Source organism: Pseudophryne corroboree, chromosome 2 (genome assembly GCF_028390025.1).
Source record: "Pseudophryne corroboree isolate aPseCor3 chromosome 2, aPseCor3.hap2, whole genome shotgun sequence".
In the NCBI taxonomy this organism is placed as follows: domain Eukaryota; kingdom Metazoa; phylum Chordata; class Amphibia; order Anura; family Myobatrachidae; genus Pseudophryne; species Pseudophryne corroboree.
Window position 1 is genome coordinate 184,667,901 of NC_086445.1, and position 27,449 is coordinate 184,695,349.

General features: G+C 47.6%; 1 protein-coding gene across 3 annotated transcripts in view; it reads right to left on the minus strand.

The window, feature by feature from the left end:
• The window catches only part of AAAS (aladin WD repeat nucleoporin), an 80,401-nt gene extending 56,374 nt beyond the window's left edge, over positions 1-24,027 (minus strand). Inside the window, exons 1-8 of one of the 3 annotated variants that reach the window (XM_063952113.1) lie at positions 23,933-24,027; positions 23,213-23,345; positions 21,673-21,800; positions 21,508-21,563; positions 20,515-20,606; positions 20,222-20,268; positions 20,017-20,115; positions 10,324-10,467 (exon numbers count right to left, since the gene is read on the minus strand). In XM_063952113.1, coding sequence (XP_063808183.1) covers positions 10,324-10,467; positions 20,017-20,115; positions 20,222-20,268; positions 20,515-20,606; positions 21,508-21,563; positions 21,673-21,800; positions 23,213-23,335 — 689 coding nt within the window. In that variant the 5' untranslated portion in view covers positions 23,336-23,345; positions 23,933-24,027. Of the gene's footprint in view, positions 1-10,323; positions 10,468-20,016; positions 20,116-20,221; positions 20,269-20,514; positions 20,607-21,507; positions 21,564-21,672; positions 21,801-23,212; positions 23,346-23,858 lie in introns of all 3 variants that reach the window. The other 2 variants (XM_063952114.1, XM_063952112.1) reach the window with 2 other exon arrangements.
• Positions 24,028-27,449: the final 3,422 nt, after the last annotated feature.

The following is a 27,449-nucleotide window of genomic DNA, read 5'->3' on the forward strand; positions in this document are numbered from 1 at the left end:
TGCCGTTTGAAATCCGCATCACCTGACCACTGTCGTGTCCATAACCCTCTACTGGTAGAAATGTACAACGCACTTAGACTTGATGCCAGTCGGCAAATATTCCGCTGTGCATCACGCATATATAGAAATGCATCTTTTAAATGCTCTATAGGCAAAAATATACTGTCCCTATCTAGGGTATCAATATTTTCAGTCAGGGAATCCGACCACGCCAACACAGCACTGCACATCCAGGCTGAGGCGATTGCTGGTCGCAGTATAACACCAGTATGTGTGTAAATACATTTTAGGATACCCTCCTGCTTTCTATCAGCAGGATCCTTAAGGGCGGCCATCTCAGGAGAGGGTAGAGCCCTTACAAGCGTGTGAGCGCTTTATCCACCCTAGGGGGTGTTTCCCAACGCACCCTAACCTCTGGCGGGAAAGGATATAATGCCAATAACATTTTAGAAATTATCAGTTGTTATCGGGGGAAAGCCACGCATCATCTCACACCTCATTTAATTTCTCAGATTCAGGAAAACTACAGGTAGTTTTTCCTCACCGAACATAATACTAGAGATGAGCGGGTTCGGTTTCTTTGAATCCGAACCCGCACGAACTTCACTTTTTTTTTCACGGGTCCGAGCGACTCGGATCTTCCCGCCTTGCTCGGTTAACCCGAGCGCGCCCGAACGTCATCATGACGCTGTCGGATTCTCGCGAGACTCGGATTCTATATAAGGAGCCGCGCGTCGCCGCCATTTTCACACGTGCATTGAGATTGATAGGGAGAGGACGTGGCTGGCGTCCTCTCCATTAGAATAGATTAGAAGAGAGAGAGAGAGAGAGAGAGATTGTGCAGACAGAGTTTACCACAGTGACCAGTGCAGTTGTTGTTAAGTTAACTTTTATTTAATATATCCGTTCTCTGCTATATCCGTTCTCTGCCTGAAAAAAACGATACACAGCAGTCACACAGTGTGACTCAGTCTGTGTGCACTCAGCTCAGCCCAGTGTGCTGCACATCAATGTATAAAAGCTTATAATAATTGTGGGGGAGACTGGGGAGCACTGCAGGTTGTTATAGCAGGAGCCAGGAGTACATAATATTATATTAATTTAAAATTAAACAGTGCACACTTTTGCTGCAGGAGTGCCACTGCCAGTGTGACTAGTGGTGACCAGTGCCTGACCACCAGTATAGTAGTATATTGTTGTATACTATCTCTTTATCAACCAGTCTATATTAGCAGCAGACACAGTACAGTGCGGTAGTTCACGGCTGTGGCTACCTCTGTGTCGGCAGTCGGCACTCGGCAGGCAGTCCGTCCATCCATAATTGTATAATTATATACCACCTAACCGTGGTATTTTTTTTTCTTTCTTTATACCGTCGTCATAGTCATACTAGTTGTTACGAGTATACTACTATCTCTTTATCAACCAGTGTACAGTGCGGTAGTTCACAGCTGTGGCTACCTCTGTGTCGGCAGTCGGCAGGCAGTCCGTCCATCCATAATTGTATTATTATAATATATACCACCTAACCGTGGTTTTTTTTTCATTCTTTATACCGTCATAGTGTCATACTAGTTGTTACGAGTATACTACTATCTCTTTATCAACCAGTGTACAGTGCGGTAGTTCACGGCTGTGGCTACCTCTGTGTCGGCAGTCGGCAGGCAGTCCGTCCATCCATAATTGTATTATAATATATACCACCTAACCGTGGTTTTTTTTTCATTCTTTATACCGTCATAGTGTCATACTAGTTGTTACGAGTATACTACTATCTCTTTATCAACCAGTGTACAGTGCGGTAGTTCACGGCTGTGGCTACCTCTGTGTCGGCAGTCGGCAGGCAGTCCGTCCATCCATAATTGTATTATAATATATACCACCTAACCGTGGTTTTTTTTTCATTCTTTATACCGTCATAGTCAGTCATACTAGTTGTTACGAGTATACTACTATCTCTTTATCAACCAGTGTACAGTGCGGTAGTTCACGGCTGTGGCTACCTCTGTGTCGGCACTCGGCAGGCAGTCCGTCCATCCATAATTGTATTATAATATATACCACCTAACCGTGGTTTTTTTTTCATTCTTTATACCGTCATAGTGTCATACTAGTTGTTACGAGTATACTACTATCTCTTTATCAACCAGTGTACAGTGCGGTAGTTCACGGCTGTGGCTACCTCTGTGTCGGCAGTCGGCAGGCAGTCCGTCCATCCATAATTGTATTATAATATATACCACCTAACCGTGGTTTTTTTTTCATTCTTTATACCGTCATAGTGTCATACTAGTTGTTACGAGTATACTACTATCTCTTTATCAACCAGTGTACAGTGCGGTAGTTCACGGCTGTGGCTACCTCTGTGTCGGCAGTCGGCAGGCAGTCCGTCCATCCATAATTGTATTATAATATATACCACCTAACCGTGGTTTTTTTTTCATTCTTTATACCGTCATAGTCAGTCATACTAGTTGTTACGAGTATACTACTATCTCTTTATCAACCAGTGTACAGTGCGGTAGTTCACGGCTGTGGCTACCTCTGTGTCGGAACTCGGCAGGCAGTCCGTCCATCCATAATTGTATTACAATATATACCACCTAACCGTGGTTTTTTTTTCATTCTTTATACCGTCATAGTCAGTCATACTAGTTGTTACGAGTATACTACTATCTCTTTATCAACCAGTGTACAGTGCGGTAGTTCACGGCTGTGGCTACCTCTGTGTCGGAACTCGGCAGGCAGTCCGTCCATCCATAATTGTATTACAATATATACCACCTAACCGTGGTTTTTTTTTCATTCTTTATACCGTCATAGTCAGTCATACTAGTTGTTACGAGTATACTACTATCTCTTTATCAACCAGTGTACAGTGCGGTAGTTCACGGCTGTGGCTACCTCTGTGTCGGCAGTCGGCAGGCAGTCCGTCCATCCATAATTGTATTATAATATATACCACCTAACCGTGGTTTTTTTTTCATTCTTTATACCGTCATAGTCAGTCATACTAGTTGTTACGAGTATACTACTATCTCTTTATCAACCAGTGTACAGTGCGGTAGTTCACGGCTGTGGCTACCTCTGTGTCGGCACTCGGCAGGCAGTCCGTCCATCCATAATTGTATTACAATATATACCACCTAACCGTGGTTTTTTTATACCACCTAACCGTGGCAGTCCGTCCATAATTGTATACTAGTATCCAATCCATCCATCTCCATTGTTTACCTGAGGTGCCTTTTAGTTCTGCCTATAAAATATGGAGAACAAAAAAGTTGAGGTTCCAAAATTAGGGAAAGATCAAGATCCACTTCCACCTCGTGCTGATGCTGCTGCCACTAGTCATGGCCGAGACGATGAAATGCCAGCAACGTCGTCTGCCAAGGCCGATGCCCAATGTCATAGTACAGAGCATGTCAAATCCAAAACACCAAATATCAGAAAAAAAAGGACTCCAAAACCTAAAATAAAATTGTCGGAGGAGAAGCGTAAACTTGCCAATATGCCATTTACCACACGGAGTGGCAAGGAACGGCTGAGGCCCTGGCCTATGTTCATGGCTAGTGGTTCAGCTTCACATGAGGATGGAAGCACTCAGCCTCTCGCTAGAAAACTGAAAAGACTCAAGCTGGCAAAAGCACCGCAAAGAACTGTGCGTTCTTTGAAATCCCAAATCCACAAGGAGAGTCCAATTGTGTCGGTTGCGATGCCTGACCTTCCCAACACTGGACGTGAAGAGCATGCGCCTTCCACTATTTGCATGCCCCCTGCAAGTGCTGGAAGGAGCACCCGCAGTCCAGTTCCTGATAGTCAGATTGAAGATGTCAGTGTTGAAGTACACCAGGATGAGGAGGATATGGGTGTTGCTGGCGCTGGGGAGGAAATTGACCAGAAGGATTCTGATGGTGAGGTGGTTTGTTTAAGTCAGGCACCCGGGGAGACACCTGTTGTCCGTGGGAGGAATATGGCCGTTGACATGCCAGGTGAAAATACCAAAAAAATCAGCTCTTCGGTGTGGAGGTATTTCACCAGAAATGCGGACAACAGGTGTCAAGCCGTGTGTTCCCTTTGTCAAGCTGTAATAAGTAGGGGTAAGGACGTTAACCACCTCGGAACATCCTCCCTTATACGTCACCTGCAGCGCATTCATAATAAGTCAGTGACAAGTTCAAAAACTTTGGGTGACAGCGGAAGCAGTCCACTGACCAGTAAATCCCTTCCTCTTGTAACCAAGCTCACGCAAACCACCCCACCAACTCCCTCAGTGTCAATTTCCTCCTTCCCCAGGAATGCCAATAGTCCTGCAGGCCATGTCACTGGCAAGTCTGACGAGTCCTCTCCTGCCTGGGATTCCTCCGATGCATCCTTGCGTGTAACGCCTACTGCTGCTGGCGCTGCTGTTGTTGCCGCTGGGAGTCGATGGTCATCCCAGAGGGGAAGTCGTAAGCCCACTTGTACTACTTCCAGTAAGCAATTGACTGTTCAACAGTCCTTTGCGAGGAAGATGAAATATCACAGCAGTCATCCTACTGCAAAGCGGATAACTGAGTCCTTGACAACTATGTTGGTGTTAGACGTGCGTCCGGTATCCGCCGTTAGTTCACAGGGAACTAGACAATTTATTGAGGCAGTGTGCCCCCGTTACCAAATACCATCTAGGTTCCACTTCTCTAGGCAGGCGATACCGAGAATGTACACGGACGTCAGAAAAAGACTCACCAGTGTCCTAAAAAATGCAGTTGTACCCAATGTCCACTTAACCACGGACATGTGGACAAGTGGAGCAGGGCAGGGTCAGGACTATATGACTGTGACAGCCCACTGGGTAGATGTATGGACTCCCGCCGCAAGAACAGCAGCGGCGGCACCAGTAGCAGCATCTCGCAAACGCCAACTCTTTCCTAGGCAGGCTACGCTTTGTATCACCGCTTTCCAGAATACGCACACAGCTGAAAACCTCTTACGGCAACTGAGGAAGATCATCGCGGAATGGCTTACCCCAATTGGACTCTCCTGTGGATTTGTGGCATCGGACAACGCCAGCAATATTGTGTGTGCATTAAATATGGGCAAATTCCAGCACGTCCCATGTTTTGCACATACCTTGAATTTGGTGGTGCAGAATTTTTTAAAAAACGACAGGGGCGTGCAAGAGATGCTGTCGGTGGCCAGAAAAATTGCGGGACACTTTCGGCGTACAGGCACCACGTACAGAAGACTGGAGCACCACCAAAAACTACTGAACCTGCCCTGCCATCATCTGAAGCAAGAAGTGGTAACGAGGTGGAATTCAACCCTCTATATGCTTCAGAGGTTGGAGGAGCAGCAAAAGGCCATTCAAGCCTATACAATTGAGCACGATATAGGAGATGGAATGCACCTGTCTCAAGTGCAGTGGAGAATGATTTCAACGTTGTGCAAGGTTCTGATGCCCTTTGAACTTGCCACACGTGAAGTCAGTTCAGACACTGCCAGCCTGAGTCAGGTCATTCCCCTCATCAGGCTTTTGCAGAAGAAGCTGGAGGCATTGAAGGAGGAGCTAACACGGAGCGATTCCGCTAGGCATGTGGGACTTGTGGATGCAGCCCTTAATTCGCTTAACAAGGATTCACGGGTGGTCAATCTGTTGAAATCAGAGCACTACATTTTGGCCACCGTGCTCGATCCTAGATTTAAAGCCTACCTTGGATCTCTCTTTCCGGCAGACACAGGTCTGCTGGGGTTGAAAGACCTGCTGGTGACAAAATTGTCAAGTCAAGCGGAACGCGACCTGTCAACATCTCCTCCTTCACATTCTCCCGCAACTGGGGGTGCGAGGAAAAGGCTCAGAATTCCGAGCCCACCCGCTGGCGGTGATGCAGGGCAGTCTGGAGCGACTGCTGATGCTGACATCTGGTCCGGACTGAAGGACCTGCCAACGATTACGGACATGTCGTCTACTGTCACTGCATATGATTCTCTCAACATTGATAGAATGGTGGAGGATTATATGAGTGACCGCATCCAAGTAGGCACGTCACACAGTCCGTACTTATACTGGCAGGAAAAAGAGGCAATTTGGAGGCCCTTGCACAAACTGGCTTTATTCTACCTAAGTTGCCCTCCCACAAGTGTGTACTCCGAAAGAGTGTTTAGTGCCGCCGCTCACCTTGTCAGCAATCGGCGTACGAGGTTACATCCAGAAAATGTGGAGAAGATGATGTTCATTAAAATGAATTATAATCAATTCCTCCGCGGAGACATTGACCAGCAGCAATTGCCTCCACAAAGTACACAGGGAGCTGAGATGGTGGATTCCAGTGGGGACGAATTGATAATCTGTGAGGAGGGGGATGTACACGGTGATATATCGGAGGGTGAAGATGAGGTGGACATCTTGCCTCTGTAGAGCCAGTTTGTGCAAGGAGAGATTAATTGCTTCTTTTTTGGGGGGGGTCCAAACCAACCCGTCATATCAGTCACAGTCGTGTGGCAGACCCTGTCACTGAAATGATGGGTTGGTTAAAGTGTGCATGTCCTGTTTTGTTTATACAACATAAGGGTGGGTGGGAGGGCCCAAGGATAATTCCATCTTGCACCTCTTTTTTCTTTTCTTTTTCTTTGCATCATGTGCTGATTGGGGAGGGTTTTTTGGAAGGGACATCCTGCGTGACACTGCAGTGCCACTCCTAGATGGGCCCGGTGTTTGTGTCGGCCACTAGGGTCGCTAATCTTACTCACACAGTCAGCTACCTCATTGCGCCTCTTTTTTTCTTTGCGTCATGTGCTGTTTGGGGAGGGTTTTTTGGAAGGGCCATCCTGCGTGACACTGCAGTGCCACTCCTAGATGGGCCCGGTGTTTGTGTCGGCCACTAGGGTCGCTAATCTTACTCACACAGCTACCTCATTGCGCCTCTTTTTTTCTTTGCGTCATGTGCTGTTTGGGGAGGGTTTTTTGGAAGGGCCATCCTGCGTGACACTGCAGTGCCACTCCTAGATGGGCCCGGTGTTTGTGTCGGCCACTAGGGTCGCTAATCTTACTCACACAGCTACCTCATTGCGCCTCTTTTTTTCTTTGCGTCATGTGCTGTTTGGGGAGGGTTTTTTGGAAGGGACATCCTGCGTGACACTGCAGTGCCACTCCTAGATGGGCCCGGTGTTTGTGTCGGCCACTAGGGTCGCTTATCTTACTCACACAGCGACCTCGGTGCAAATTTTAGGACTAAAAATAATATTGTGAGGTGTGAGGTATTCAGAATAGACTGAAAATGAGTGTAAATTATGGTTTTTGAGGTTAATAATACTTTGGGATCAAAATGACCCCCAAATTCTATGATTTAAGCTGTTTTTTAGTGTTTTTGGAAAAAAACACCCGAATCCAAAACACACCCGAATCCGACAAAAAAAAATTCGGTGAGGTTTTGCCAAAACGCGTTCGAACCCAAAACACGGCCGCGGAACCGAACCCAAAACCAAAACACAAAACCCGAAAAATTTCAGGCGCTCATCTCTACATAATACCCCTTTTTGGTGGTACTCGTATTATCAGAAATGTGTAAAACATTTTTCATTGCCTCCATCATGTAACGTGTGGCCCTACTGGAAGTCACATTTGTCTCTTCACCGTCGACACTGGAGTCAGTATCCGTGTCGGCGTCTATATCTGCCATCTGAGGTAACGGGCGCATTAGAGCCCCTGACGGCCTATGAGACGTCTGGACAGGCACAAGCTGAGTAGCCGGCTGTCTCATGTCAACCACTGTCTTTTATACAGAGCTGACACTGTCACGTAATTCCTTCCAACAGTTCATCCACTCAGGTGTCAACCCCCTAGGGGGTGACATCACTATTACAGGCAATCTGCTCCGTCTCCACATCATTTTTCTCCTCATACATGTCGACACAAACGTACCGACATACAGCACACACACAGGGAATGCTCTGATAGAGGGACAGGACCCCACTAGCCCTTTGGGGAGACAGAGGGAGAGTTTGCCAGCACACACCAGAGCGCTATATATATATACAGGGATAACCTTATATAAGTGTTTTTCCCCTTATAGCTGCTGTATAGTTAATACTGCGCCTAATTTGTGCCCCCCTCTCTTTTTTAACCCTTTCTGTAGTGTAGTGACTGCAGGGGAGAGCCAGGGAGCTTCCCTCCAACGGAGCTGTGAGGGAAAATGGCGCCAGTGTGCTGAGGAGATAGGCTCCGCCCCCTTATCGGCGGCCTTATCTCCCGTTTTTTTATGTATTTTGGCAGGGGTTAAATGCATCCATATAGCCCAGGAGCTATATGTGATGCATTTTCTTTTTTTTTTGCCATCCAAGGTGTTTATTATTGCGTCTCAGGGCGCCCCCCCCAGCGCCCTGCACCCTCAGTGACCGGAGTGTGAAGTGTGCTGAGAGCAATGGCGCACAGCTGCAGTGCTGTGCGCTACCTTGTTGAAGACAGGACGTCTTCTGCCGCCGATTTTCCGGACCTCTTCTGTCTTCTGGCTCTGTAAGGGTGCCGGCGGCGCGGCTCTGGGACCCATCCAGGCTGGGCCTGTGATCGTCCCTCTGGAGCTAATGTCCAGTAGCCTAAGAAGCCCAATCCACTCTGCACGCAGGTGAGTTCGCTTCTTCTCCCCTTAGTCCCTCGATGCAGTGAGCCTGTTGCCAGCAGGTCTCACTGAAAATAAAAAACCTAAAACTAAACTTTTCACTAAGCAGCTCAGGAGAGCCCCTAGTGTGCACCCTTCTCGTTCGGGCACAAAAATCTAACTGAGGCTTGGAGGAGGGTCATAGGGGGAGGAGCCAGTGCACACCAGGTAGTCCTAAAGCAGGGGTGTCCAACCTTTCACCTTCCCTGGGCCACATTAGAAGATGAAAATTTGGTTTGGGCCGCACATAAAATAAAATAACAGTAACGATACCTGATCATCCAAAAAAACCATAGAAACATAGTTAACATATTAAACTTACTTGGAAATGAAGTTAGTGAGATGTTTGACATTGTTTCTCAGCCACCAATGCATCCCCCACACGCACACTGTAGTCCTCTTCCTCTCCTCCTCCTCTCCCTCCTCCCCCCCCCCTCCACACTGTGCTTCTTCAAGGGCCCACAATTTTCTCCCGCTGGGCTGAGCTCCGTGCTGCTGTCACGTGTGCCACTATGCAGTAGAGGAGGGCTACACTGTGACTGACAGCGGACCCCAAACTCCCCCCCCCCCCCCTCCCGGACACATTGTACTGCAGTGGCACCTGACTTCATCCTCGTTACCCCCTCCCCCCGAACCAATCTGTACTGTGGAGTTTAAACACCGCCGGCCTCATTTTACTGCTGCAGCGCTGGACATCAAGTCCATCCCAGCTCCCAAGAAACCCCCCGGACACTGTATTGCGGCGTGGCGCTGGACTTCAGACCAGACCCTCCCTTCCCCCGACACTGTACAGCGGTTCAGACCTCCTCTCCCCCCCCCCCCCCCCCGTGACACTGTACAGCGGCGTGGGCCGCGGCCACGGACTTCAGATCCCGATTCCCCCCCCGGACACTGTACAGCGGCGCGGCCACGGACTTCAGACACCCCCCCCCGGCTCACTTACGAGTTCTTGTAGAACCAATTTCTCCGCTGGGCTCCTCTACTCTCGTGCTGCTCAGTCACGTGTGCCGCTATGCAGCAGAGGAGGGCTACACTGTGACTGACAGCGGAGAGGGCGTGAGCTGGTGCTGGTCCCAGCGGCAGCAATCCAATCAGGATGTGCTGACAGCCTGCTGGGGCCGGCTCAGCTTCACATGTGGTGTCCGTACTCTGCAAAAAAAAATAAAAAAAATGGATAGGGCGGGTGAAGCGCGCTGGCGTCATCGTTGTGACGTGCCCCGGCCGCATTCCTGCCTCAAGCACCGGCAGTGTAACTTGAAACTTTAGTTTAGAATTTCTTAAAAAATAAAATATTGCACTGGGCCGCATTACTAGCCGACCTGGGCCGCATGCGGCCCGCGGGCCGCGGGTTGGACAAGCCTGTTCTAAAGCTTTACTTTTGTGCCCAGTCTCCTGCGGAGCCGCTATTCCCCATGGTCCTTACGGAGTCCCCAGCATCCACTTAGGACGTTAGAGAAATAATGCAAAATGTCACTGTCAACTTGATGTCTATTCACTTAATATACCACACAAAGCATCATGTGCATATACATTTTAAGATGCTGCATAATGTCTGTGTAGCATGAATATATATGGTATATACAGTATATCTATGCAAAGAAAAACAAAATGAAACCATTAACAAGAACTGTAAATCCATAATTCATGTGGACGCTACTATTAATAAGAAATGACCATAGAGCTACAGGGTTACCTTGTAGAAAGGGAAGTGGGGTCCACGTGCCACACCAAGACACAACTCTGACAGGCCACAGCCAAGATAGACGCACACAAGGGCTTCCATGCCATGCTGGCCACATCCTTCTGCAGGCGATGTTTTAATGTGGGTATCGTTGCACTAAAACATATATAGCAAAAGACTGTTTATTACATAGCAGCAACATATCTGCATATAAGATACAGTAACCGTCTTGTGGTCAAGAGCCACATTCACCATTTATAAAGTCAGTGACAGTATGAATTCCACATCCACTTCTCACTGCTAGAAATCTTCTTGTTAGTGCTGGTAGTGACAGGCTGCAGTCTGCAACAGAGAAGTGTGATGTGGGATGTGCTTAACTAGCAGGCCAAGGTTTCCCAAACTTGGGGGGTCCTTCCGAGTTGATCGTAGCTGTGCTAAATTAAGCACAGCTATGATCTTCTTCCCTGACATGCACCCCGCATGTCAGTCCAGCCCCCCTCGCAGAAGTGCAAAGGCATCGCACAGCGGCGATGCCTTTGCACTTCAAGAGTAGCTCCCGGCCAGCGCAGTTTTAGCGTGCTGGCCGGGAGCTACTCATCGCTCCCCGGCCCGCAGCGGCTGCGTGTGACGTCACGCAGCCGCTGCAGCCCGCCCCTCCCCGTTCGGCCACGTCTGCGTTGGCCGGACCAAACCCACGAAACGGCGACCAAACGCCGCCGTTCCGCCCCCTCCCGCCCAGCGATAGCCTCTGCCTGTCAATCAGGCAGAGGCGATCGCATCCCTACTACGGCCTTCGGTCATCTGGCATGCGCCGGCGCACTACGGCGCCAGCGCATGCGCAGCAGGGACCAATGACCCCCTTAGTCCTTAAAGCACCCTAACAATCCAGGTTTTAAGTATATCCATGCTTGTGCACAGATGGTAAAATCAAACTGATTGAGATACTAATTAAGTCACCTGTGGTTATACATTGATATCCTTAAAACCTGGACTTGAAGACAGAGGGGTAGATGTATTAAGCTTGGAGAAGTGATAAAGTATCAGCCAATCAGCTCCTAACTGTAATTTTTCAAACCCGTAATGACTGGCTGGTGCGTTATCACCTTCTACTTATCACTTCTTTATCACTTCTCCAGGCTTAATGCATCTGCCTCAGAGTTTGGGAACCACTATCGTAGACGTTAGCCATGTCATGGTATGAAGGACTTTAAATGTATATTTACTTATTTTAATGGATAAACCTAATATTTTTTATTAATTTTGTATAGTAGCTCACAATTTGAAAAGTCTCTTATGCTAACACTGCTAGTCTTACTTTTATTTACAGACCTTTTGTAGTTAAGAACCCCCACTGCAAAATAATTCAAATATCCTTTGTCTGAGCTAGACGCCGAACGCAGATAAAGTTATCCATACTGCTGCAGTCAACTTCAGCAAGGTGCCTTGGTATTACAGACTTTCAAAGAAACTATCTAGTGGCAAACAGCTTGCACTATTGGGGTAATTCAGACCTAATCGCTCGCTAGTGGTTTTTTTGCAGTCCAGCATTTGCATAGTCGCCGCCCAGCAGGGAGTGTATTTTAGCTGTGCAAGTGTGCGATCGCATGTGCATCCGAGCGGTACAAAAAAAAAAAAAAAAAAAAAACTTTGTGCAGTTTCTGAGTTGCCCAGAACTTACTCAGCCGCTGCGATCACTTTAGCCTGTCCAGGGCCGGAATTGACGTCAGACACCCGCCCTTCAAATGCTTGGACATGCCTGCGTTTTTCCAACCACTTCCTGAAAACGGTCAGTTGCCACCCACAAACGCCTTCTTCCTGTCAATCTCCTTGCGATCGGTTGTGCGAATGGATTCTTCATAAAAAACCCATCGCACAGCAACGATCTGCTTTGTACCCGTGCAACGCGCCTGCACATTGCAGTCCATACGCATGCGCAGTTCTGACATGATCGCAGCGCAGCGAAAAACGCTAGCAAGCGATCAGGTCAGAATTACCCCCTATGTTCTATGGAATGCCCCTTTGTTCTCGGAGGCATGGCTAGCTTAGAAGTAGAATGTATTGAGGTTCCGGGTCTCTCCACAAGCATCAATAGCCAATAAGCGCTAAATGCCACCCTGTTATCTCACGGTCTCTCTATTTCACTATTCCCACTAGGTCCAGACATCTCCTCTACTGCCACTATGGGCTTCCCCTCAGGTAGAATGCAAAATGCTTCGGACCCTAGCTGGTAATGGTATCTCAGACATACATGAAAGATTCAATACCCCCTCTAGGATTTTTTTTTTTTTTTTTAAATCAATGAATTCAGATTAGGCATATCCATCAAACTGCAAAAAGCATTTAACCAACAGACGGTATCCGGATGATAGATAGTGTCTGGTTAGTCAATCAATAGACATTTGGTCAACAGGGCCAAAAGGTCTACAGGGTCAAAAGGTTAACATGAAAAAGGCAGACAGTACAAAATGTCGACAGAGTCAAAAGGTCGACATGAAATTGTCGACATAAAACTGGTAAACACAGGTTTTTTTTCAATTTTACATGTATTTGGACTTTTCCATACCTTCTCTATCCCTGTCGGCATAGAGTTGGTTATAAACCTTGTGGCGAGCCTTTCTAGTTGGGGGTCCCAGATGACAAAACTATCACACAAACCCCAAAAATGCACAAAAAAAAAGTTGTCTACCTTTTTTATGTCGACATTTTGACTCTGTCGACCTTTTGGCTGTCTAACATGTGGTGTCTATCGATTGACTGTCTAACTAGACACTGTCTGTTATACCACGCCCCCAACAGACCCACCCGCCATGCTAAGGCCAGGCAGACATTACACAATATGTCGTCTGATGTATCGTTCCGATGCGTATCGGAACAATATATCATCTAAATATATATGGATGATTGTGCTCTCCCGTAGGCCATGCTACACACCCAATGGAACAATCCAGGGACCAACTGCATACAGCTGAATGTGGCCAATGAACAATATTTCTCTTTCATCCATCTGGGGGATGCTGCGCTGTTACTTGTGGGTTAGAGTGTGTGGATGGGAGTTTGGCACAGAACCTATCAAAACTAACTCCTCCCCCCTCTAACCCCTCCCATCTCCAGCCTACCACTCGATCACCTCAGTTTTAGTTTTGTGCCTGAGGAGTACAGGCACAGATTTCCTTATCTATAGATTTTAGTTAGGTTTTATTTATTTCTTTTAGGTTTTTCAGCTATACTTAGTCCCTGACAAGTATAACAGGAGTGGGGTTAGTCAGTTATGCATTTTACCCACTCCATTTCACCTCTGGGGAGTCACCATACTTATGTCACTGGGGCTTGCTCGTTCCGGGCTCAGATCCGAGGAGGCAAAAATCTGTCAAGGTAGGACTGCCACAATCTGCAGGCATGGGCGGCTACTTTCATAAAATTTCAGTAATCTCCTCCCCCCCCCTTCCATTTGTCCCCTCTTCCCTCTCATATGTGTGTGGGGACTGTTTGACAAGGGGGAGCGCTGTTTATATATGGCAGCAGCAGCACTAGCGGACAGGATCACTCAGATCACCGCCGTCAGTGTAACAGAGCAGAGCGCAGAAGGTCCCTTCACGGAAGGGGACGTATGGCGCTTGGGCTACTGAGAGGGAGCGGTAACCACGGCGGGATGCAGGGGGGGGGGGGGGGGGGGGGGGAGATGACGTCTCCCCGCCCTGCAGCGACGTCCCATCCGCCGTCCTCACTCTGTGGGGACGGGACCCAGCTTCAGGCGCTATCTTCTTGCTTGCTACCGGAGTGGAAGCGGGGGACGCTGCGCTGCCACAACACACTGACAGAATCCAGCGTCTCACCCTGTATATATCACAGGCGGGGAGCAGCATAATAGCAAGTATTGCTAGGCTATTGATATTATAGAAATTTGATTCATTTTGGGTTATTTTAGTACTCACACTGTAAAGTTTACAGGAGGGGTACACAATATAAGTAGAGGGATTTTTCTCTGGCTTCAACCTTATATAGAACTTTCCTGGTTATTTGGTTATTGTTTATTTAATAAGCCACTGATAGAAATTAGCAGTGGCCAGTAAGCCACACAAACCTACTAAAGGGAAGACAGGCTCAGCTGTATATTTTGCCTGTTCTCAGTGTGGTTCAAAGCTGTCAAAGGGTAGCACGGAACCTGCTTCGCTCTGCACGGCATGCTCCGTGACACCTACAGTAGAGCAGCCTAGTGTATCAGCGAATCAGTCAAGTCCCTCTATGGGCCAGGAACATGGCCGATGCTATTGCTGATTTACGTCAATCCCAGTCAGGTGTTGATTCTGGTCAGTCGGCTAAGGAGCCACCTTGGGCAAGGAATATGGGTAAAAGTATTGCAGACTTAGCACAGTCTATTAACAAGATTGTGACCGCTTCAAGTTCAGCGGCTGCTAAACGACAGCATCCGTTGCCCGCTATCACCTTCCCAGGAGAGGACTTGGATCCAGTATCCACTCCTCTGGAGGAAGGTGAACTGGAGTCTGAGTGGGAGGAGGCTTCCGCCTGGGAAGAAGAGGAATTATCTACAAGTTCAGGTGTCAGATTATTGATTGAGGCCATCCGTCAGACTCTTAATCTTCAGGATTCGGCGGAGGCGGAGACTTCGTCAGGCTTCTTCAAGCGTCAGAAAAGACAAGTAACGGTCTTTCCGTCTTATACTCATTTCGCAGACATTTTGAAGGAACGTTGGCTTAAGCCGGATTCACGATTTCAGGCTCCTAAGAAATTAAGATTTTTGTATCCTTTTGCAGAGGAAGACACAAAATTCTGGGAAACTGCTCCGAAAAGTTGATGCTCCTATTTCTCATTTGGCGAAGGCTACGGTAATTCCTTCGGTACAATCAGTGACATTAAAGGATCCAATAGATCGGAAGGTTAAAGCTATTTTTAAATCCATTTTTGCTTTATCAGATATTTCTCTGCGTCCAATACTTGCTAGTGCCTAGGTCCTTAAAGCCGTTGATGACTGGTTGGCCCAGGTGGTATCTGGCATGCACTCGGATGACCCATCAGAGGCTATTCAGCTGGCTGAACAGATCTCTGAGGCTCTCACCTTTGTTGGTGAGGCCTTGCTAGACTCTGTCTTGCTATAGTCGCGGGTATCTGCTCTGGCGGTTACAGCGAGGCGTGCGCTATGGCTTCGTGTTTGGAACGCTGACTCTGATTCAAAACAGACATTGACAGCAGTTCCATTTGAGGGAGAGTTCCTCTTTGGTTCAGAACTTAAGAAGATTATCTCCGATACTACGGGTGGTAAGAGTCAGTTTCTTCCAGTTGCTCCTCAGAAGTCAAAAACTACTAGATTTTGATCCTTCCGTACTCAAAGTAGGGGCAGTTTCCAGTCCTTTCGAGCCTTTTCAAGATTTCCACATAGAGGCGTGTACCGTGGTAGGGGCGCACAGGCACCTCGCAGAGCGGCAGTCAAGCCTGCCGACAAACCTGCAGCATGACGCGAGGACTTCGCCGGAGGGATCCTTAGTGGTGGGAGCGCAGTTACTACAGTTCGAACAGGTGTGGCTCCTGTCGCATCTGGATCAGTGGGTGACTGGAGTCATAACCTGAGGTTACATTTTGGATCTCGAAGAACCTGTTCCAGACCGTTTCTTCATCACTCCTATTCCGAGCGATCCCTCCAGACGACAAGCAATAATTCAGGCTACTTCCACGCTTTTAAAACAGGGAGTAATTAGTTCAGTTCCCAGAGCTCAACGCGGTCAAGGGTTTTACTCAAGTCTTTTTCTAGTAAACAAACCGGACGGTTTATTTCGACCCATTTTAAATCTAAAATGCCTGAATCCTTATCTTTCTGTCCAGAAGTTCAAAATGGAATCGATTCGTTCGATCATCGCAGCCATGGAACCAGGAGTATTTGGCATCTATCGACATAAAGGACGCTTATCTCCACGTCCCAATTTGGTCGGGCCATCAACGTCTGTTGAGGTTCGCACTAGGTCCTTGGCATTTCCAATTTCAGGCTCTTCCTTTCCGTCTTTCCACGGCCCCTCGAGTATTTACAAAAATATTGGGTCACGTGGTGGCAGTCCTCAGAGGTCAAGGGATCAACATTACTCCTTACCTGGACGATCTATTACTAAAAGCTACTAAAACCTTCTTCAATAGCACCTACAACACACCACGACCACTCTGCAGTCCTTCGGATGGATTGTGAATTTCCGAAAATCTTCCCTGACTCCCTCTCAGGAGACAGTGTTTCTATGTCTACTGTTCGACACAAGGAGTCAGAAGGTTTTTCTACCTCAGGACAAGCTTCAGGATCTCAGGTCCAGGATTCGCTCTCTGTTGCAATTGCCGAGGGTATCGGTTCTCAGATGTATGCAGGTGTTGGGCAAAATGGTAGCAACGTTCGAGGCGGTACCATATGCCAGATTTCATGCTCGTGCCCTTCAGTCGCAGATTCTGGGCTCTTGGACTCAGACGGGTCCGCATCTGGACTTGCAATTATGCCGACTGTTGGTTCAGACTCGACAGTCTCTACTTTGGTGGCTTCACAGTCCCAATTTAACCAAGGGAGCACCGTTCACGGTCTGGGATTGGATGATGGTCAGCACGGACGCCAGCCTCACCAGTTGGGGGGCGATGTTTCAGTCCCAACATCTCCAGGGGCTCTGGAGCGTTCAGGAATCGAAGTTACCGATCAACATTTTAGAGTTAAGAGCAATTCGGTACTCTCTGGTTCAGATACAGGACAGTGTCAGGGGTCACCCAGTACGCATTAATCAGACAAAGCCACAGCAGTAGCTTACATAAACAAGCAGGGAGGAACTCGCAGTTGGACAGCCATGAAGGAAGTCACACATATTCTACAGTGGGCGGAAAGGTGGATTCCGACCATATCCGCAATTCACATTCCAGGGGTAGACAACTGGGAAGCAGATTTCTTAAGCCGTCACACGATACATCCGGGGGAATGGGAACTTCATCAAGAAGTCTTTCTGACCCTGGTGTCTCAGTGGGGAACACTCGACATCGACCTCATGGCATCCCGCCTCAACCGAAAGTTACCTCGGTACGGCTCTCGCACTCAGGACCCTCAAGCAACGCTAATCACTGCATTGACAGCCCCGTGGCAATTTCATCTCGGATGTGTGTTCCCTCCAATTCCCTTGATACAGCTTCTTCTTCAACGCATCCGCAGAGAGGGTCTACCAGTCATTCTTGTAGCACCGGACTGGCCTCGTCGTAAGTGGTACACTCTTCTTCGCAGCATGGTGGTCGGGGAACCGTTCCATCTTCCTCTACGACCAGATCTCCTCTTACAAGGTCCTTGTCACCACCAGGGTTTAGATCGTCTGGATTTACTGCTTGGTTCTTGAATCCAACATATTAAGAGCTAAAGGGTTCTCGACCAGTGATAAAAACTATGCTTCAGGCTAGGAAACCTGTCACTTATCACAGGGTATGGCGTATTTACATTGCTTGGTGTGAGAAGCATGGGTTGTCCCCGCACCTCTTTCGTTTACCTCATCTGCTGTCTTTTCTCCAGGAGGGTCTGACTAAAGGACTTCGTTTGTCTTCCCTTAAGGGACAAGTTTCAGCACTGTCGGTACTTTTTCAAAAAAGATTGTCTGTCATTCCGGAAGTTCAGACTTTCCTTCAGGGTATACTCAGGATTCAACCTCCTTTTGTACCTCCGGTTCCACCGTGGGATTTAAATCTGGTTCTTCAGGCTCTCCAGAAGCCTCCGTTTGAACCATTAAATTCTGTTGCGTTACGCTTTCTTACTCTAAAAGTGGTTTTTCTCTTGGCCATTGCTTCGGCTAGGCGTGTTTCAGAGTTAGCGGCGCTTTCTTGCAGACCACCTTTGTTGGTTTTTCACGACAATCGAGTGGTTTTACGTACGAAGCCTTCCTTTTTGCCTAAAGTTGTGTCGGCTTTCCATATCAATCAGGACATTGTTCTTCCGGCGTTTGTCCCAGACTCTTCTGGACGGGATTGCCATTTGGCCTCATTGGATGTTGTTAGAGCATTACGCATTTATTTGTCCCGTACAGAATCTATTCGACGTACGGATACATTATTGATTTTGTTTGCTGCGCCCAAGCGTGGCCGGCCGGCCGGCCTCTAAAAATACAGTGACGCGCTGGGTTACTTCTGCTATTAGGCAAGCTTATGTTTCCTTGGCGTTACCTGTTCCTGATTCTTTGAGGGCTAATTAGACAAGAGCTGTTGGAGCTTCTTGGGCTGTGCGCGGTGGGGTGTCTGTCAAGCAGTTATGTCGAGCGGCAACCTGGTCTTCCGTGCATACCTTCACACAGTTCTACCGTTTCCATACTTTTGGTTTGGAATCTGCCTCTGTTGGGCGTCAGATTTTACAGACGGCTATGCCCTCCATGTCTCCCTCCTCTAATTAGCGTCCCCAGATGGATGAAAGAGAAATAGGTATTTTTGTTACTTACTGTAAAATCTCTCTCTCTGATTTCATCTGGGGGACGCTGCGATCCCTCCCGTACTTTTGTCTGGTTTCTTGGTCATGTTCTATTCTGTCTCCTCCGGCTTTGCTAAACGTTAACTGAGGTGATCTAGTGGTAGGCTGGAGATGGGAGGGGTTAGAGGGGGGAGGAGTTAGTTTTGATAGGTTCTGTGCCAAACTCCCATCCACACACTCTAACCCACAAGTAACAGCGCAGCATCCCCCAGATGGAATCAGAGAAAGACTTTACGGTAAGTAACAAAAATCCCTATATCACGCAGTCGCACGCTGTATCGCACAGAGTGTACGGGCGATCGTTATATCAGTCCATCAAACACCCGGCCTATGTCTCTCTGTTCCAAATGAGCTTCCTCAAGGTGCTTAATCTCAATATTATATGCAGCGTTAGCTTTGCAGTACTCTGCAGTAAAAGACCCTCATGAGCCAAAATAGGGAGCATAAATAAAAGGACAACATAGATCCATATGTAAATACAATAGAAATGCATATTAACATACACAGGTGGTATTATATTCCCTCCTACTCCTCAAATGTGTTGGCAATGAGACCCGGACAATTCCTTTAGACAGGATGTGAATGCCTGGAACTGCTGACCTTTTAGTCTGCAGTCCAGAACCCAATATGTTTGATCTTTAAAACACCTTCTACTGGCAGCCCCATCACCCATGTCCTAAAATCACTAGAATAAGCAGAGTCGACCAAGTGCTGTAGGTCTCTCCTACCCCTTAGTTTCAGACTGGAAACACAGTGTGCACAACTCCATCCAGGTGGTCTTAAATAGATCATGACATGTATACAAGACAATTTAATAAGAATTCTGCTAATTCCGGGAACATTGGGTAGCTCACTACAATCTGGGACTACCCAAGTGATAGGAAGACTAATGTATCTAACAATACGACTGATGTATTATTGAGGAGTAGAGGGCTCTAGTGGAACGCAATACAATCCCCCTTCATGCACCCCAATTACTGTCACCCCCTCCCCTCTTGAAAATGAGGATCATACTAGTTCTACAAAACACCACAGGGTCAGCCCTGTCACAAAAAAACTAGAAAAGGAACATTAGGTAAACATAATATAGGTGCCTGTTTTTATTGTAACACTGATGATCCATTACAGAAACATACATAAAAATACAAAACCCAAGTTCCTCTCTAAGTGCTTTGCCAGTATGTATTTCAAACATGAATGCCAATACATGACTACACCCCACCGATTGTATGTCTTACCTTCCTGCAGTGTATATCCTAATTGAGTCGTCTATAAGAGCCAAGGCAAATTTGCTGGTATGTGGGTGCCAAGCAAAGGCTCGCAGTGAACAATGGGACCTAAAAACGAACAGGAAAAGAGAAGGCATTGTGAATGGCCATATGGATAATATCACCATCAAATGGATGACCTTCCACATAAAGATTCCACTTAACGTGTACCTACCAGTCACAAGCCTGAGAGAACTCTGCTGTGAGATCCTCATTTTTCATCTGTGGACACAGGAGTGGCAAAATTATGTGGGAGTTTTGGTCAGGCTTAAATACTCATGTGGCTGTGAATTACTTCAAGTACTTTTCATATAGTTCATAAGGAGATACAATGTTTCTAATATAAATAGGGTCATTGTTATTCTCCCTAGTGATTTGTGATGTCCAGTTCTCCGCCTGGGAGACAGATACAGGAATGTAAGTTTGAATAGGTGATACATTATATAAACAATGCCATGGGCCACTTACTGATAGGTGTGGGAAGAGCGAGCCATGGAGAGAGGACACCCAGCGCCAAACTGCAAGGGAAAAGCAGGACACGCGACACAACATGGGAGGAACTAGCAAAAAAGACCAAATGAAAGGTAATGTTGTAATGTGAATAGTGGTACACAAGCCTAAAATAGTAATGCAATGGGGGGGGGGGGGGGGAATGTAACATAGGGTGTGAGAATCAAGACGTGAGAGATTTTGCGAGAGTTCTCTTATTTATTTATTTTAAAGTGGCAATCATTTACATGGCAAAATCAATCTGGTTTTGCCATGTAAATAATTGCCACATTTTATAAACAAGAGAACTCGCAAAATCTCTCACTTCCCGATTCTCACACCCTATAACATTCCCCCCAATGTTTATAATGAGAAAGGCAAACTTAAATCAGTTCTTATCAATATTCTTACTGTCACCATTATACATCAAGCAGACGCTGCAAGAGGCCAGCCACGGATTACCTAACATATTGTATAGAGTTACTTTAGCAGCACTATCTAGAAAACATCAAGAAATACAATTTCATTTTTATTATTATTATTATTATCATCCTGTATTTATCAGGCACCAATATAGAACATTGAGAGGGAACAAGATAAGAATGACTTACTGTACAATGACATAGATGGAAAGTACAGATGGCTCAGATGAGCTTACAATCTAAAGGCCCGTATTCACGGCACGATTTGGGGAAAGATGTGTGCTGAGCGGTTTGCTCAGCACACATCTCTCCCCCGCTCAGCACAGCACGATGTGTACTGAGCGTGCGGGGGGAGATGGGGGGGGGACACGTTCATTTCACCCAGCGGGTGAAGTGAGTGACCTGCCAGGCCAATCTAGCACCAGCGATTAGACAGATTGCTTAGATTTTAAGCAGCGATCGCTCCGTGAGTACCCCCCTTAAGATGTGTGGGGAGGAGGTGATACATATACTGTAGTAGTGGAATATCCATTGTAGCAGGTTTCCTTACCCTCTTCCTCAGAGTTTGACATCTCCTCAAGTAGCCCGGATAGCCCCATTTGGTGCCTAAATGAGCAACATGTGCATGAGATCAGAGACCATTCCATTGATACCACCCACTAATAAGGGCAAACACCATGAAATGAAAATCATAATGCATTCCAGAAGCCCTCACCATGCATTTAAGCATCGCTTCCAGACCGCTTCCCTGTGATGAATAAATGCTGCTTTACTGCTCAACTCCATCCGGCCAGGAGCCTTCACTGCATCCAGAGGAATCATCAGTTCTGGCACATTCACCATCTGCAGAGAGAGACACATCAATCCATCTAGTCGCTTCTTTTCAGGAAAACACACAAACAATTTAAACAAAGAACGTAATTCCTCTTTCTGTTTATATATTAGGTTAATAGGAGTTCCCATATGGCTCATAAATAAGGTAAAATTAAATCTCAGCCAAAGCTGCATTAAGCTGCAAAATCTACAATAAACCACACCACCCAAACATTGTTTCCATTTTCTAACTGGCAGAACGCAGATAAAAGCCAACTGATTATTGGTTGTTGCAGTTCAATGACATTTTTGTGTCTAAATACAATGCTAGTAATGACCCCCAAACTGTAATGCGGCGTTTCCCAAATCCAGTCCTCTTGCACTTCCAACAGCTCACTTTTCAGGACTTCTGTGGCCGAATACTGACAGCGCCTGATTCAGAGATGGGCGCATTAGCACAGCTGCTGCATGTTTGTACACAACAGCTGTGCTAAAATATGCTGATGCAGCAGGAGGAGTCTTGTGTAAATAGACTCCTCCAACTGGCTTCTGTGATCTACTGCTTTCTCCGAAGATGCAGCATCGGATCTCTCTGCGTGAACATCAGTCACCTGAGTGACCCTCAGGTTATCCAGTATGGCCGGTGTTCTCACGCAGTGTCAGAGGACTCAGCATGCCCAGAAAACGTGGGCAACACGCCATTTTCTGAAACGCCGGCCATCACTGCCCCTTTCCTTGTACCTAAACGGCCACAGCTTGTCAATCAGGTTGTAGCTTAGGAGGCATAAGCGATCTAGAGATTTGCCCAAGCGCAGTACAGTCACTTATGCATGATTAAATAAATCCTGAAAACATGACCTGTTGAGGGTGCTCAAAGACCACATGTGCGCTAATAGAAAAGCAGCCCCTGTGGGGGGGGTACTTTGCTCCATACAATCTAGCCTCTGCTAAGCAATGAACTGAACATGTGAGCTGCCATAACTAGACCTCAGCTGTCAATAACATACTGGACAGATGACATTTATCGGGTTGAACTCTGCATGTCAGCGCTATTACATCCTGTATAGCACAGATCTTATATAACCTGAAATACCAGCTATTAGGTGACTTTTACACTGTAGGACAGGTGACTTTCAGTAACTAAAGCAGTAGATGCAAACAGATTTCTTTAGAGACACCAGTCATGGTATTACACAGAATAACGTACACTGTAAACTACAGGTTCTGTGACATGCTATGGCCAATGAACTCCTTTGGGATCTGTATTATCCTTATAATCTATAATACAGTATGTATTACATGATCATGTTGGTTAGATACAATATAGCCAATCCATAATCATGGCACAATATTTGCTGTAGCTGTCTGAGGGTGTCCTGAATAACAGGAACACTGGTCATTACTCACTCTCAGTATGATTAATGCATGCATAATGAAGTTACCGCAGTGTGGAAGGAGGGTGGTGGGCTGTCATCAGCCAGCCAGGGCATCATCGTGTTGTTGTACTCATACAGCGTTACATCCCCACGGGGGAGTGGCGGGGGGAACAACTCCAAGGAGCACATCTTCTGGGATCTGTGTGTGATACAAAGTATACACAGTACATCACTGCAGAGGTGGCATGTCACCATACCCACCATCACTGACCACCTCCAGTAATGGCATGTCACCCTACCCACCCCCAGTGGTGGCATGTTACCCTACCCCATCCACACTGATCACCCCCAGTGGTGGCATGTCACCCTACCCCACCCACACTAATCACCCCCAGTGGTGGTATGTCTCCCTACCCCACCCTCACTGATCACCCCCAAAAGAGGTATGTCATTCTACCCCACCCACACTGATCACCCCCAGTGGTGGCATGTCACCCTACCCCTCCCTCACTGATCACCCCTAGAGGAGGTATGTCACCCTACCCCACCCACACTGATCACCCCCAGTGGTGGCATGTCACCCTACCCCTCCCTCACTGATCTCCCCCAGACACGGCATCTCACCCTGCCCACCCATAGAGGTAGTATGCATCTCTAGCTGTTGTGGAACTACAATTCCCAGCATGTCGTGTCAGCAAGAGCGGAGACTTACATCACCACAACAGGAAAGAGACAGATTGACTGACTGCTTCTTGTCCACCTGGTCACTAATCCTCTGTATATTACCTGACCTACTACTGACTACAGATTCAGAATCCCGCGTCAGTGTCATGTGGCCGGACCAGAAGTGACGTCACGGCGCCGTGTCGCATTGAACAGGAAGAGAGTGATCGCTACAGAGTATAGCACACTGCAGATACCTGGCTGCGCGATGTACTAACAGTTATTATATTAGAATACGTGTGGTTGTGCTGGGTTGGTGTCATGCCAGCTGCGTAGTACGGTATTTGCCTGTCATTACTCCTTGTTGTCCTCACTCATGTTTCCCTAATTGTTTATCTACTACGAGTCGCAGGTACATAGTGCAATATAGCGCCAGCATTCCATACAGGACCCATGGTAAGTTAGTTCATTTACATAAAGGTATTTGGCGGCGTTGGAGTTGTGCAGTCATCCACTTCTCCCTATCGCCTTACATACACCGTTCTTTGCATCAGGGCCTGGTGCATGGTTTATCATTTCCCACAACCAATAAGAAACTGTAGGTACGTCACAATGAAATTGAAAAAATATTTATTTGGTGTAACGTATACCACCAATAAAGGCAGTAAACACATACAATGACCCAGTCTATGCCAGCATGTATAAGGTGCGTACACACTGGGTGTTCTATTGAACGGCTGATATCGCAGGTCTGTCGACCAGTGTCTACGAGCGATATATCTGAACACCGTTGTTCACAGACATATTGCGTCGGCCCTGCAGCACAGCTAACGGGCCGTACACTTGGTGCAGATGCCGGCAGTGATTGACAGCACAACTGGGCAGGCGCATGTAAATGCTTGACCAGTTTGTGACGTCAGTCCCGAGGGATCGGGCAGTGTGTATGCAAAAGACACTGCCCAACCGCCTATAGATTTATGTGCAGATCAGTTTACCTAGGTTTCTGCAGCAGGTTACATTGGTTTCCACAGGGAAACATCAGGGTGTAGAGTGGATCTTGGTCCAGAGGCACCAACAGGCTAAAGCTTTACGCTGTCCCAGGATGCACTTCAGCGCTGCAGCTCCATCACCTGGTGGCGTTGCATACTCCCGCGGCCTGTTCTCGGGTACTTGCGGCGAAGATGCTCCGGCAGCTTTAGGCACACGGTCGCAGTCTCTCACTTGGTTCACATGGCTGCTACGGGGAGAAGGTAAGAGGGTCCCCCAGGCGGGACCCGCCATTAAATCGCATTCCGTCCGCGATCTAGGGAGATTGGTCGCGGAACTGGCGTGGATACTGTCACTGAGCAGGGACCCCACTAGACCACCAGGGCAATAGAGCACAGGTCGGGTGTACTAATGCCCCATTTAATAAGGCTCGTTAGTACCTGGGGTGGAAGTCCAGCATAGGGGAGCTTTGCGCTTGACCTATAGCCTCTTCCCGGCCCAGGGCTACATCTGCAGGTTTTCCAGCCCTGGAGCTGCCTCACACTCTCCCTGACTGAGACGCTGGACGCCATCTTATAAGCATAGTTGCGGCTAGTCTCTGGGACTGCAGGGCAAGGTCTCCCTTGTAAAACCGCCTGTATACAGGGCTGTGACTTTACAAACACTTGAGTATTCTACATGTTTTTATACAGACAGCGTTTGTTAAGAAAAAGTGTACCAATATATTACAGGATATATTGTACGAGTATTCTGATATATACCTCCGGTCTAGGACCGTGCTGTGTTTTATATATATATATATATATATATATATATAAATTTCTATGACGTCCTAGTGGATGCTGGGAACTCCGTAAGGACCATGGGGAATAGCGGCTCCGCAGGAGACTGGGCACATCTAAAGAAAGCTTTAGGACTATCTGGTGTGCACTGGCTCCTCCCCCCATGACCCTCCTCCAAGCCTCAGTTAGATTTTTGTGCCCGACCGAGCAGGGTGCAATCTAGGAGGCTCTCCTGAGCTTCTTAGAAAAAGTTAGTTTTAGGTTTATTATTTTCAGTGAGACCTGCTGGCAACAGGCTCACTGCATCGAGGGACTAAGGGGAGAAGAAGCGAACCTGCCTGCTTGCAGCCAGCTTGGGCTTCTTAGGCTACTGGACACCATTAGCTCCAGAGGGACCGAACACAGGCCCAGCCTCGGAGTCCGGTCCCAGAGCCGAGCCGCCGGCCCCCTTACAGAGCCAGAAGCAAGAAGAGGTCCGGAAAATCGGCGGCAGAAGACATCAGTCTTCACCAAGGTAGCGCACAGCACTGCAGCTGTGCGCCATTGCTCCTCATGCACACCACACACTCCGGTCACTGAGGGTGCAGGGCGCTGGGGGGGGGCGCCCTGAGCAGCAATATAAACACCTTGGCTGGCAAAAATACATCACATATAACCCCCAGGGCTATATGGATGTATATTAACCCCTGCCAGATTCCATAAAAATGCGTGAGAAAAGTCCGTGAAAAAGGGGCGGAGCTATCTCCTTCAGCACACTGGCGCCATTTTTCCCTCACAGCTCCGTTGGAGGGAAGCTCCCTGGCTCTCCCCTGTAGTTAATACACTACAGAAAGGGTTAAAAAGAGAGGGGGGGGGGGCACAATTTAGGCGCAGTATACAACATATATGCAGCTATAAGGGAAAACACTTTTTTATAGGTGCTATCCCTGTGATAAATATATCGCCCTGGTGTGTGCTGGCATACTCTCCCTCTGTCTCCCCAAAGGGCTTTGTGGGGTCCTGTCCTCTATCAGAGCATTCCCTGTGTGTGTGCTGTGTGTCGGTACGGCTGTGTCGACAGGTATGTGGAGGATAATGAGGTGGAGGCGGAGCGAATGCCTGTAAATATGTTGTCACCCCCTGCGGGGTCGACACCGGTGTGGTTGAACTTATGGAAGGATTACGTGAAAGTGTCAACTCCTTACATAAAAGGTCGACGACACGGAACAGCCGGCTACTCAGCTTGTGCCTGTTCCAGCGTCTCAAATGTCATGGGGGGCTCTAAAATCGCCCGCTACCTCATATAACAGACACAGATGTCGACACGGATACTGACTCCAGTGTCGACATCGATGAGACTGGTGTACCCTCCAAATAGGTCCACCCGTTACAGGATTGAGACAATGAAAAATGTATTACACATTTATGATTATACCCCAGGTACCACATAAAAGGGTATTGTGTTTGGTGAGAGAAAACTATTAGTAGTTTTTCCTGCATCTGAGAAATTAAATGAGGTGTGTGAGGAAGAGTGGTCTTCCCCCGGTAAGAAATTGATAATTTCTACAACGGTTATTGGCAGCGTACCCTTTCCCGTCAGAGGATAGGTCACGCGGGGAAACACCCCATAGGGTAGATACAGCACTTACACGCTTATCAGAAAAGGTGGCACTACCGTCTCCGGGTACGGCCGCCCTGAAGGAACCTGCTGATAGAAAGCAGGAGGTTACCCTATAAGATATGGTCACACACTAGGGCATTATATTGCGACCAGCCGTTGCTTCGGCATGGATGTGCAGTGCTCCCGCTGCGTGGTCAGATTCCCTGTCGGAAAATAACTATGGATAGGGACAATATTTTGCTGAAAATAGAGCATATAAAAGCCGTGGTCT